Source organism: Erithacus rubecula (assembly GCF_903797595.1).
Source record: "Erithacus rubecula genome assembly, chromosome: 10".
In the NCBI taxonomy this organism is placed as follows: domain Eukaryota; kingdom Metazoa; phylum Chordata; class Aves; order Passeriformes; family Muscicapidae; genus Erithacus; species Erithacus rubecula.
Window position 1 is genome coordinate 27664014 of NC_136662.1, and position 12411 is coordinate 27676424.

General features: G+C 63.0%; 1 protein-coding gene across 1 annotated transcript; it reads right to left on the bottom strand.

Moving 5' to 3' along the window:
* Positions 1-913: 913 nt before the first annotated feature.
* Positions 914-9002, bottom strand: KIAA1614. Its single transcript, XM_079313874.1, has 9 exons — positions 7362-9002; positions 6743-6806; positions 5492-5638; positions 3696-4924; positions 3494-3623; positions 2640-2844; positions 2170-2282; positions 1894-2078; positions 914-1676 (listed from the first exon to the last, which is right to left on the bottom strand). The coding sequence occupies exons 1-9, from the start codon at positions 7939-7941 to the stop codon at positions 1483-1485; spliced, it is 2847 nt and encodes a 948-aa protein (XP_079170000.1). The 5' UTR covers positions 7942-9002; the 3' UTR covers positions 914-1482.
* Positions 9003-12411: the final 3409 nt, after the last annotated feature.

The window sequence follows — 12411 nt, forward strand, 5'->3', positions numbered from 1 at the left end:
CAAAATCATCCCCCCCCCACCGGATGGCTTTACCTCCGGGACTGAACACTCCTCCCCCCCGGTTTCGTGGCTCCCTGCGAGGTCTGCGTGTCCCCCTGTCCCTCCCGCAGGCGCTGGATGCACAGCCGCGGCTCCGTGCCTTCCGCAGCCGGGCGGGGCCGGAGCCTCCCCGCCCGCCCGGGCGCTCCTCAGTAACGCACACGTGTGCCTCGGCACCCACCCGCGCTCGTGATTGGAGTGGCTCCTTGTCCTTGCAGAGCATCCCTGCAGGGAACAGTGGTGTCTGCTTCCCAGGCCGGCTGTAGCAGTGTCTGTGCCACTCCAGGGGTCCGTGCCTCTCCAGGAGCAGGATCCCAGGAGCGCGGGTCTGGGCAGGGAGCGGGGCTCGCTGCCGGATGCTGTTTGCATACCTCTGATCCCCGCTGGTTGTGCATCCTTCGGGAATGACTCCCATGCAGGACCACTCCTTTGGTAGTCCAGGGGGTGGCCCAGCTGCTATCACCACAAGCCACCCGAGTGTCTCTGATCCCTTTCCCGTATACATTTGCTTTTCTGTCGCTGGTGGTGCCCCTCCCTTTAACACTAAATAAAGGTGCAGCAGCGCAGATCTCCACTCCTTCTTGCCTGACTCTTGCTCCCGGGACAAGCTGGGGGTCTCCTAGCACCAGGGAGTGGGAAAAGCTCTCCCACCAGCATTTGCCAGGCATCACCATCCTGGTTTTTGAGATACAAGCAGCATCTGCAGTTCCTGAGGTCACCTCAACATTGTGGGCAGCTGTGCCCAGATGTGGGGCACCACCCGCAGAGGGCCACTGCTGCTGGAGACACTTCAAGGACGTGTTTTGCCTTCCATGGCTGGAAGAAAGAACCCCTTAAAATCCCCAGGGAGCCCTGCAGGCAGCTCAGCCCCTCCAGGTGCCCAGGGCCCCTCCAGCAGCACAGTCAGGAGGTGGCTGGTGGAGCAACAGGACCACGGGAAAACAAGCAGCAAAGGTGGCAAGCACCACCCCAGCTCCTCCACGCCACAAGCCAAGGGCATTGTTTTGTTATTGCAGAGGTGTATTTTTGTGTTTCAGTTTGAAATAATTTAAAAGGACCTGACCAGCCCTCCAGCACAAGGTGGCAGTGCTGGCAGGAAGCCCCCTCTGTCTCCAGGGATCACAGAGATGGAGTGTCCCCATGCTGGTCACCCCAGTGCCCAGCAGGACAGACCCATCCATATCTGCTGGGGCCAGGCTGTCCCTTGTCCCCCACACTTGGGCAGCTCCTGGAGACTCTGGGGGGTCCTTGGTCCCACATTCTCTCCCAGGAGGACAAGGAGAGCCACCTGCCCCCGCTGCAGCTGAGCTGGGCAGGTCCTGACGCTGTGAGGCAGCTTGGTCCATGCCGTGCCATTCTGCAGCATCCCGGGACATCCCTGGGAGACCGTCCCTCTCCCATGGCCGGGACATCCTCCTCCTCCCGCCAGGAGCCGTGCCGGGGCTATCGCGGCGCGGGGCGGTGCCGGAGCACGCGCAGGGACAGGCTGTCCGCCTGGAGCAGCAGCTGCCGGATGCGGGCCAGCCCCAGCCCCGAGACGGCCGCGCCGTTCACCTGCAGGATCTCGTCCCCCACGCCCAGGAGCCCCGCGTAGAGCTTGGCTGTGCCGGCATCCGCCATCTCCTGCACGTAGACACCTGCGGAGGGAACGGAGGGTGGGTGAGAGCCCGGGGCTGCACAGAAACAAACCCGGGATAAACGGCCTTTGGCACGGGCTGTGTGTACACAGGGCAGCGTCCCCCCACCCCCATCACCTCTCTGGGGCTCAGCAGCAATGAGCAACCCCCGAGGTGGAATGAGAGCCACCACGGAGGGACCGTGGTGTGCCAAAGCTTTGGGATGATCCCACAGTACCTGTGTCAGGCCGGCCGTGGCCGGAGGTGACGGAGAAGCCGAAGGCACCGTGGGGCGGTCGCTGCAGCTCCAGCTGGCTGGTACCATCAGGGAAGACCTCGACCACGCGCCCCACCGCGCGCAGCTGGCCGGGCGCCCCGATGTCCTCCACGCTCAGCGAGCGCTGCGGCCCTGCGCCCCCCTTCCTGTGGGGACAAGGGAAGCTGCTGGAGACCTGCAATGAGCCACCATGACATCCCATGAACAGCCCTCCTGGATATGCCAGGCCCATCCTACCTGTCAGGCGTGGTCTGTGGCAGGAGGTAGGTGCTGGCACGGCGTGCCTTGCCCAGCTGGGGATGCAGGCTCTGGATAGAGGCAGCTTTTTGGGGCTGGCAGAAGGGTGACACCTGGGGAGAAACGCCTGGCTGAGATGGGGACAAACACTATGCAGCACCGCAGTGCTCCACCCACTGATGGGCTGAGAGAGTGGAGGAAATTGGGATATCCCACTGCCCTGAAGCACTCCCCATCTTACTGCTGAGGACGAACAAGCATACCTGCACTTCACTACCACCCCTCTCTCCCTCCTTCCCCCTTCCACTTCCCAGTCGGCTCCAAGCTTTTCAAACCCAGCAGCTTTGGGGTGGCACATCCCCCCACGCCCCTCCAGGACCACCTGAGCCACAAATCCATACTCGGCAATACTTCATCCCAGCATCCTTGCGCCATCCCCATTTCCCACACGGGGCAATGTCCAAGCTCACCAGCTGCAGGGACTGCAGGGATGGTGACTTCTTGATGCCAGGGCCGGCTGGCGGGGAGCCGCCGGGCGCCGGGAGCTGCTCCATGCTGTAACAGCGGAAGCGGCCCAGGCGCTGCTTGGTGCTCTGGCTCAGGCTGCACAGGAGCTTCTTCAGCCCCGACGCCGAGGCGCTGCTGCCCTTGCGGCTCACTGGCCGTCCCGGCTCCCTGGGTGGAGACGCATGATGGTCACACACAGCCTGCCTGGGGCAGCAGCAGGACCTGCAGCTGCCTCTGGGCTTGGGGTGCATCCTGCATCTGCCTTGGCAGCCTGAAGAGCTGCAGCACAGTGAGATGGGGGTGCACAGTGCAATCGGGGTGCACAGTGAGATCAGGGACAGCTGCCTCCCCACAGCAGTGACCCAGCACACAAGTTTCTCACTATTCAGAGTGACTCAAAGGGCTCCTTCCCTGTTTTCTCCATTTTTTCAGGGGTTTAACACCTCTCAGGGATCACATCCTGCCAATGGGCTCAGAGGACCCAGCACCACCTTGGAACTGTCCTGCCAGGCTGAGACATGCAGCGCCAGACACAGGGCTGGCAGGATCGAACTTGCCCCAGGGCAACTGATTTTCCTCAAATGGGGAGAACCCGACACCAGCAGAACACCTCTGTCACATCTGCTCTAACAGCCCTGGCAGAACCAGATGTGGGGAAATGCAGCTCCCCCAAAACCACAGCAACACACGGGCACATTGTAACCCCCATATTGTGGTTTCTGGGAGGTTTTTGGAGCCAGGGAGCTCAGCCTGCAGTGCCCGGGAGGGATGCCCAGGCTGCAGGGTGTGGGATGCCATGGCCGCCGCGCTCACTCACCCGTGTGCTGTGCTCCCAGCTGGCTGCTGCTGCGGCTGCGCTCCCGGCATGCCAGCACCTTCCTCGGCAGCCTGAGCGGCCTCTGAGGGCACGGGGGTGACAGGGCCAGCAGCGGGGTGTGACAGTGAACCTGGAACCACAGAGACAGTCACACACCTGTTTCATTGGGGACACCCCAGCCCCCTATGCATGGGTCCCTTACCTCTGCCCGTCACCGGGGCGTTCTGCCCGTGGGTGTTGTTGCAATTGTTGGTGGACAAGGCACGGAGGGGGCTCCCCGGGAGCCACCTGGGGCTGCAGGGACCCCGCCGCTCGGCCGGCCCCGCCGTGCCCCCGGGCGGCGGCGGAGTGGCGCTGCCAGCATCCGGCTGCGGGCCACGGACTCCTTGGCTCGATGCCTGGTGGCTGCTGCTGGAGAACAGGGCTTTCCTGCAAGGCACCGGGGCACAGGCTTTCTTGGTAGGAGGGGGAGCAGGGACGTGCGTGCCGGGAATGGGGGTGCTGGTCCTCAGCTGCGAGGAAGGCTGCAGGGGCTCACTGGGCTGCTGCAGGGCGTGAGCTCTGTTTCCCACTCCCTTGCTGTCCCCCAGATGTCGATGGGGTTCTCCATCTTCCCGGCTGCTAGTTCTTCCTGGTGCTGGGGGACAAACAGGCCCCGGACCCGAGTCCCCGTCCTCGGGGCCACCGCTGGCCACACAGATCCCTTTCCTGGCCCTCGCCTCCGGCTGCAGGGCAGCGCGGGGAGTTCTGTGCCCGCGAGCCCGCGGGTCCCGGTGCCCCCGCAGGTGGGGGCTGCGGGGTCCTGCCTCCTCGCTGTCCGTCCGGCAGCCGTCGGAGGTGTCGGTGCTCTCCAGGGCCGAGTCCACCTCGTCAATGTAGGTGACATCGCCGATGTAGGTCTCCTTGATCTTCTCGGTGTGGATGCGCTGCCGGGAGGGCAGGATCCACAGCGGGGACCCTCCGGGACCCAGAGGCCTGATTTTAGGCTCTGTCTGGGCAATGCTCAGCCCTCTGCTATCCCCTGGGACGCTTCTTTGTGCCGCAGGGCTACTTTTGGCCACGTCGGGGGCTGCTTGCGTGGCCGCGCCCCGGCCGGCGGCAGCACCAAGGAAGGAGCCGCAGGCGCTGCACTTGCCCCCGGCCACGAGGTCGCCACTGCGGGCTTTGGGCTGGCCAGCGCCGTCCCCGGGCTGCCTGCTGCCGGCCGGCTCCGGCGAGGGGAGCGCCGAGCCCAGCGCCCGCCGCTGCCGCAGCTGCAGCCGCTCCAGGTACCGCACCTCGGCGTCCCGGGCCGACTCGTCCTCGAAGCGGACGCGGGACGGGGACGGTCCCCGCGGCCGCCGCGGCCGCCCGCAGCTCGAGTCCCCGCTGGACGAGTCGCTCAGGCTCCCGCCGTCCCGCGGGGCGACGCTGGGCCTCCCGCTGGGCTCCCTGCCATGGGGACAGACAGACGGACGCAGGCGAGCTGCAGGGGCTGCTCGGCAACCCGGGGGACGCAGGGCGGCAGGGGGAAAACCCAGGGCAAGGGAAGGGGCAAGGAGGAAAGTCCGCCCGGTGCTCCCCGGGTGTGGACAGCCCCGCTTCCCTCCCGCCTGAAGCTGAAACCCGGAGAGGCTGCGGCACCTTCCTGCTGCCGTGGCTCGACCTCCATCGCCCCTTCCCTGCCCCGAGGTGTGCGGTTAATCATTCCAGGAACACCACACCGCACATGACCTGGCACACATGGCGAGACGCCGCTGCGGTCCAGCCTCCAGCAGCGATTCTCTCCCGGGAAAACATTCACCCTCAGCTGGGAACCGCTGCCCTCCCAGCACCGATCCCACCGTGCGATCACAAAACACAATCAACCGAACGCCTCCCAAACACCGCGCTGCGAAGGGGCCGGGCGCACCCCGGGTACGGTCAGATGCCGGCTCCACACGCGTGCCTGCACACCAGAGCTCCGCACACGCGGCTGTGGCTGTGCCAGCCGCGGCGGCGGGCAGGGAGGGCACTGACCTGGGCTGCGGGCCGGCGGGCAGCAGCAGGATGTCGTGGCTGGCGCGCAGCGGGTTCGTCCGAGCCTTCATGCGGGCGCGCTGCAGCAGCTGCTTGGCCTGCTCGTGCCGCGGGCTCAACTCGAGCTCCTGCCCGCCGACAAAGGCCCTGCGGCCCCAGCGGGGAGCGGGATTAGGAAAAAATAACAGGGATTAGACGTGCTTTAACAGTGACGACGAGGCTGCTCTGCCCAGGGAAAACGGGGTTCGGCCGCCATTCATGGTCGGGCGGGCACCCCGCGTCCCCCGGCGGCGGGTGAGACTGCGGGGGCAGCTCAGCAGCCACACAGCTCGGGCACGGGCTCAGCCCAGGCAGCGCTTTGTGCACGGCCATCCCGGAGGTGGATGGGGAAACGGGGGCAGGCGCTGCTTCCCATCCCCGCGGTGTAAATCCCGCGGCGGTGGGGAGGCAGGTAGCTTTGGGGTGACCCCCTGACCTGATTGACTTGCTGCCTTCCCTTGCCTGCAGGGGGGTCTTTCCCCACACCCCCAGCCCTGTCTGACTGCAGGGTGAGGGACCTGTCAGCTCTCCCTGCTGCAGCGCTGCCTTCCCGGTTGGTCATGGCTCTAATCCTCCTGATTAAAATAATCAGCTCAGGCAGTCTCTTCGGCAAGCCTGGCCTTAACCTCTTCAGTGCAGCACAGTGGACACACGCTGGCACCCATAGCAGCACCATGGGAGGCCCAGGCTTCCCCCAGGCTTTGGCTGCTCTGGCCACAGGAGGTGCTGCACCCCCAGCTCTGCCTTGCACCCCCATCGCTGATCCAGCTGCCAGAGCAGAGCAAACAGAACCAGCGACCACAATACTGGAGGAGAGCTTTCCCTACTGACTCTTCTACCCTGTGCAGCCCCCAGCCTCTCACCTGCCTATGTCACCTCCTTATTTTTAGTCCATACCTCTAAGGTTTTTCATTAGTCCAACAAGATTACACACTCCTGCCGCCTCGATCCTCTTAAGCACCTGGAGCAAATTTCTGTCCCATCTTCTTCCCCACTTCCCTTCCTGTCCTGGTGTCCTGTGCTCAGACACCAGGAGGACACCCAGCTCCTGTCCCTTGTCACACCAAAGCATCCTCGGGGCCCAGGCACACTCCTTCACCACCTGCCCCACAGCCTTTCCCTGGAGCTGCTTCAAAGGGTGCAGTTAAAATACAAGACTGGAAAGGGGGAAAGAGAGAAATGTCCATTTCTGCCACACAGGGACTGACCTACCTGCAGCCCTCAGCATCCTGCAGTGACACCCCCGAGTCCCAGTCCCCATCACTTGCTGGCATCTCTGAAATGCAGGACAGGGAAAAGCATTAGCTTGGATGGATGGCAGCCCCCATCCCCTTGACAGCATGCCCCATGTATCCCATCCCAACACCCCCCGCAGGGCTCTCCCACGAGTTTGGCTCTGGGAGATCCCAAAGAAATGGAATATGGGACAACAGCACCTGGGTGTTGCTGTAGGACTATGGGGATGGGGCCATGGGGGCTATCAAAGGATAAATTAATCATCTTTTCTGGTGGCAGGTTGCAAAGGGTCAGTAATGCCCAGAGACCTGGTGTGTCCCCAAAATTGAGTTTCTTGGTCTTGCTTTTAGCAGTGAAATTCCTCACTGGGACACCAGAGGGTACTGACCCAGAGCATTCACCCAGAGCATCTCGTGAGCATTTGCTACATACCGAGAAGGGGATGGGACAACCCAGGGGTGTGAGGCAGCAGGGAGCTGCACCCGCAGAGTGGGAGACTGGAGGCTGCCCCTGAGCACTCCCATCACCACAAAGGCTTTCCTTCCCACTTCCCCCAGCTGTCCCCAAAGAGCCACCACCTTCCCAAAATACACACCAGGTGCGGTAAGGCCCAGCACCTCCTGCAGCAGCCGCCGGTTCCTCTCCACCCGCTCAGCCAGCGAGAGCCTCTCCCAGCTCTCCGCCGCGGGGGGGGACACAGAGGGACGCCCCCAGTCCCGCAGGGAGGTCCGGCCCTCGTCATCCAGGGAGGGTCTCTCACGGAGAGATGCGGAGCGCCAGGACCTGCTGCCCGCGTCCGGGAGCTCGGGGCCTGCCGGGACCCTCCAGAGCCCCGGGATAGAGGCGCGGGGTGCCGGGGGGCTGCCCGGGGCCACGGGCTCCGCTCCATCCAGCAGCCCGTCCGTCAGGTAGGTGCGGAGCTGCGCCCGCGGCTCCACCGCCGCCCCCTCCGCCGCCGCCTTCCCCCGCCGGGGCCGCGGCTTCTTGGGCGAGGGGCGCTCGGGGGCGGCCGCGGGGGTGCCGGGCCGCCCGCCCCGCTTCTCCTTCAGCGCCTTCACCTTGCCCTCCAGGACAGCGTGGGGGCCGCGGGCGGGCTCGGGGCGCTCCGGCGGGGCACTGTGCGGCTTGGGGGGCCGCGGCAGGCGCCGGGCCTCAGCGGGAGGGCTGCGCTCCATGAGTCCTGCGGGATAAAACCAGGGAGTGACCCCTCAGCGGGAGGGCTCCGCTCCATGAGTCCTGAGGGATAAAACCAGGGAGTGACCCCTCAGCGGGAGGGCTCCGCTCCATGAGTCCTGAGGGATAAAACCAGGGAGTGACCCCTGCGCTGCCATCGCAGCACCCACCCGGGTGCCTTCACCAAGGGCATCACCCCACCTGCCCTGGCGTGTGCCTGGAGGGGAAGGGGACAAGGAGGTGACACGGCACGAGGCCACCCGGAGCACCGGCACTCTGCCAAGCATCTCTGGGGAGCAGGAGCGATGGGGCAGCACTGCGGGGTCGGTGGTTCCCCAGAGCGGGTGGCCACGGGCTGGGCAGGAGCGCGGTGCCCACCCACACTGTTCCAGGCGCCCAGGGACACCCAGCAAGAAGACCCGGAGGGAATTGACACTTTCTGAGCTAAACCAGGGCCCCAAAGCTCCGCAGAACAGAAATCCCTCCCGGCGACAACTCGCCGAAAGTGCCACCAGCCGGACGCCAGCCCCTGCTCCGCCCCGGCCCCCGGGGCCACACGTGGCACTGGTCCGGACCCGCCTCGCGTCCCGGTGACACCCGGTGCCGCTGCCCTCCCGCACCCAGCCGGGAGCATCCTGTCCCCGCCGGTACCCCCGGAGGAGCCTCCCCCGTGGCCGGGAATGCAGGAGCATCGCCGTGACACCCCCGGGCCCCATCGGCGCCCCGCAGCCCCGCACTGCCCCGGGCTGAGCGGGACGGGGCCGCGGGCGGGGTGCGGGGGCTGTCCTTACCCCCGGAGCAGCATCGGGAGAGGGCTGGGAAGAGGGAGAAGAAAGCGGAAGAAGGAAAGGAAGCAGGGGAGGGGAAAAAAAAGAAATTAAAAAAAAAAAACGGCCAAACCAGCAAATCCCGGCCCCTCCAGCCGAGCCCGAGCTCAGCCGCTTGGCTGGGCTGTGGGGCCGTGGCTGGCCCTGCCTCCCGCCCCGGCCTCCTCCTCCTCCTCCTCCTCCTCTCCGCGCACCCCAGGCCGGGGCACCCGGCCAAAGCCGGCCCGCACCGCCCGGTCCCCGCAGGGCCACGCAGGACAGGGGGTGACCCCGGGGAACTCTAGCAGCTCGGGCCGGAGGGATCCGTTCCCTGTCCCAGGAATGTCCTTTGTCTGGGCTCCGGGCTGGGAAGGCGGCGGAGGCAGCCCCGGGTACGGAGCGGATTGTCCCGCACCCGCGGGATGGGGACGGCGCTCCCGGGGCCGGCAGGATTTCAGCAGCAGCAAAACCCGCCGGCTCTCGGCACCTTCCTGCGAGCATCACACCTTTGCAGCTGTGCTGAATTCTGCTGCCCGGGTGCCAAATCCTGCTCGGACCCACGGCGAGCCAGGGCCGGGGCATTTCCAGACAGGAGGGCGGTGGGAGCCGAGCTGGGTGCATCCATGCCCATTCCCTGCCCCTAAACCCGGCGTGCGACACGTGCCTGCTGACACGCACCCCATCCCGCCCCCCCGAGGCTCCACACGCAGGACGAGGGTCCCGGGTGGGCAGCGCTTACCTGGAGGTGCCAGGGCTGCCGTCCCCTGGGACACCGGGGCTCCGAGGGGCCCGGGGAGTCCCGGCCCCGCTCCGGCTGCCGCTTTAAGCTGTGGCTTTTGATATTCGTGATTGGTTTCATAATCCCGATCAAAAGGAAATCACCAGGATTATGAAATTGTTTTAATCCTCCTGGCTCTGGCCGCACCGGCCCCTGCCAGCACGAGCAGCAAGAAATCACTTTTATCTTCTTAAAATGTCCCCTGGCCCTGGGTGGCCCTGGGGCTCTCATCACAGCCAAACCCAAGGGCTTCCCACCCCACAGGGGTGACTCCATGGGGAGCAGACCGAGCATCGTCCCTTGGCTGCTTCCAGGCACGAAGGGCCAGCTGAGAGCTTTGTGTGCAGAACCCGGGGCACAGGAACCATCCTGGACCTGGACCCATCCTTACCTGCCGGCCATTCCAGAAAGGGATCCCGGCTCCTTTGCCTGGGCTGTGGAGGTGACACACACCTGAGAGATGTCCCCATCGAGCTGGGGTGAGGTGCCAAAGCAAAGGCAGCAGGAAGGCTCCTGCCAGCAGCCAGGGAATGCCAGCGGGGAGCCTGGCTGGGATTAAACCTCCGGGAAGCGACTGCTGGAGCAGCAACAGGCTTAGGGTGATTTCAAGGCACTGGGCTCTCTTCTGAAGGGAGATTGATTGCAAGAGGCAACGAAGAGATTTAAAGAGCAAAACAAAAGCACAGACCCCAAACAACCCCGGGCTGGGCTGCTCAGCCTCAGGTCACCCTGTGCTGGAGATGGGCTGGAGAGAGGCAACCAAAAGCTCCCAAAAGGACCTCCAGCCTTCAGCCAGCACAGCACAGGCTGGGCAGGAGGTTTCCCCCTGGCATGTTGGGTGTGAGCCCCTCCTGCCCACCTCCAACCCCTCCTCAGACATCTCCCTCCTCCCAGGACATGGATGTTCTCCATCTCCAGCCAGTGACATCCCACAGCTCCCAAGAGAGCAAGAGCAGCAGGAGCCAATGCTCCGTGGGTGGATGCAGCACAAGGGTGGGACTTGGGAAGACACACACACAGACCAGGGACAAAAGAGCCATCAGATCATTGGAAAACAAAGAGCTTGTAATAATGAAAAAAGGACAGATTTCGTAACCAATCACTTTTTCCTTTGAAAAAACACAATCACAGTAACTTTGCTTTATACAACCACCTAGAAACTATGAAACAGTATCACATTGTGCAGTATTTTTTTTTTTTAACCTACTTATCAAGAAGGGAATTCCACACTTCAAAAATGATATCCATTTGGGGAGGAAGGAGGAGACAGCTAATAGCGCAGTCACAGATACATCATGAGCCCAAGCAAGCAGCAATTCTTTGTCCTCACCTTTTCCACTGAGCCAAAACAGAAGAGTGGAGAAGGGGATAGCAAAAGAGAAAGGGGGGGGGGGGAAGAAAGAAAGCACCCACAGAGGACTAATCACACTCCATAATTACTTTTGACATCTACAGGGCTTCATAAAGATCATTTAGACCAACACAGCAGGGAGGGGGAGAGGAAGGTGGCAGCAGGACCCGGGGGAACTTTGGCATTTCCAGCCTGGCCCCTTCCGAGCGCTGATCCTTCACCACGAGGGGTATGGGGTGGAGAGGCCATCACCAGTTCTGCCAGGATGCCCAATTTCTCCTCTGGAGTGAAGAGTTTGCAATTTGGTTTACAGAGCTTGAGGGCACCTTGCCCACTTTGCCAGGGCTGGGGTGTCAGCATCGGGGTGCTCCTCGTGCTGTGTCCCTTCTCTGGGGTGTTGCAGCCCCCAGGGATGGTGACACACCAGCTTAGCCCACGGTGGCAGCAGGGGACACTTCCCCAAGGTGCAGTTTGGGACTGGGGTCGTGTAAAAGAGGCAAGGTTTGATGAGGTGACAGCCACTGAGCCCAGCTGTGACTGCTGCAGAGGTACCACAGGGATTTCCCACTCTTCCCCCAGGAGCCCCAGCCCCCTAGGAGACAAAACAATCCGATTGCCTTCTGAATAAAAATGTAAATTAAAAAAAATGTTTAAGGCAGAAGATCACCTTGCCCCTGCTAGCACAAAGCAGAAGGGCAGAGGAGAGGAGGGAGGACATGGAGCTAGGATGCAGCATGTGAGCAAAGTGGCTTTTGTGTCCCCAGCTTGCCAAGCCACGTCCCAGCCCTGGGACACTGCCCAGCACACAGCCTGACACTGGGGACACAGCCCCAAAGCCCAGAGAGCAGAGCAGAGCATCCCTGCAGGACAAGGCCAAAGCCACTCGGCTGCTCAGAACACAGCAAAGGCTTCACACTGTCCCCACTGCTTGTTGGAAGTAAAATCCCCAGGGACTGTTATCTCCTGAACCAGGAACGTGCTTTCCCTCCCTCGCAGCTCAGCCTTGCAGCTGAGTGCCAGCACAGAGGCAGAACAAGCAGCACAAACGTTTTTAGGGAAGGAGGAACAGCAGGATCCAACTCTGCTGAGATTTCCACCAGAGATCTCTCCCATTCCAAGATGTTCATGCTGAAGGCTGTGCCAGTTGACCCCTTTTATTGGAATCAAACAGCAAAGACACTTGAGAGAATGAGGAGGGCCAGGAGCAGGGTTGGGAAAGGCCTTGGATGAACACCAGCTACTTTGGGAATGCACCTCATGAGAAAGGTAGGAGCTTACTGGATACATGCAGGCTGCAGCCAGGAGTGCTGCAAATGCATTTCTTTGAAAATGTGGTGGAACATGTTGGTTCTCATTGGAGAAGTTCCCACTCCTGCTTGCCAAGCCCAAAGGTCCCAATCCTGCCCAGAACACACCCATGGGACATGGCATTGCCCAGCCCAAGCACAGGGACCTGGTGTTTCATCCCAAAGCCACATGGGGAAGCCCAGCCAGCACATAAACTCTGGATGCTGCAACCCCAAAATCCCCAGAGGAA

Coding starts and splice junctions, on each gene's coding strand:
- KIAA1614 (XM_079313874.1), bottom strand. CDS start 7,941: ATGGAGCGCAGCCCTCCCGCTGAGGCCCGGCGCCTGCCGCGGCCCCCC. Junction 6,807..7,361: donor GCTGGGCCTTACCGCACCTG/GTGTGTATTTTG, acceptor CCTGCATTTCAG/AGATGCCAGCAAGTGATGGG. Junction 1,677..1,893: donor CCACGGCCGGCCTGACACAG/GTACTGTGGGAT, acceptor TTCCCTCCGCAG/GTGTCTACGTGCAGGAGATG.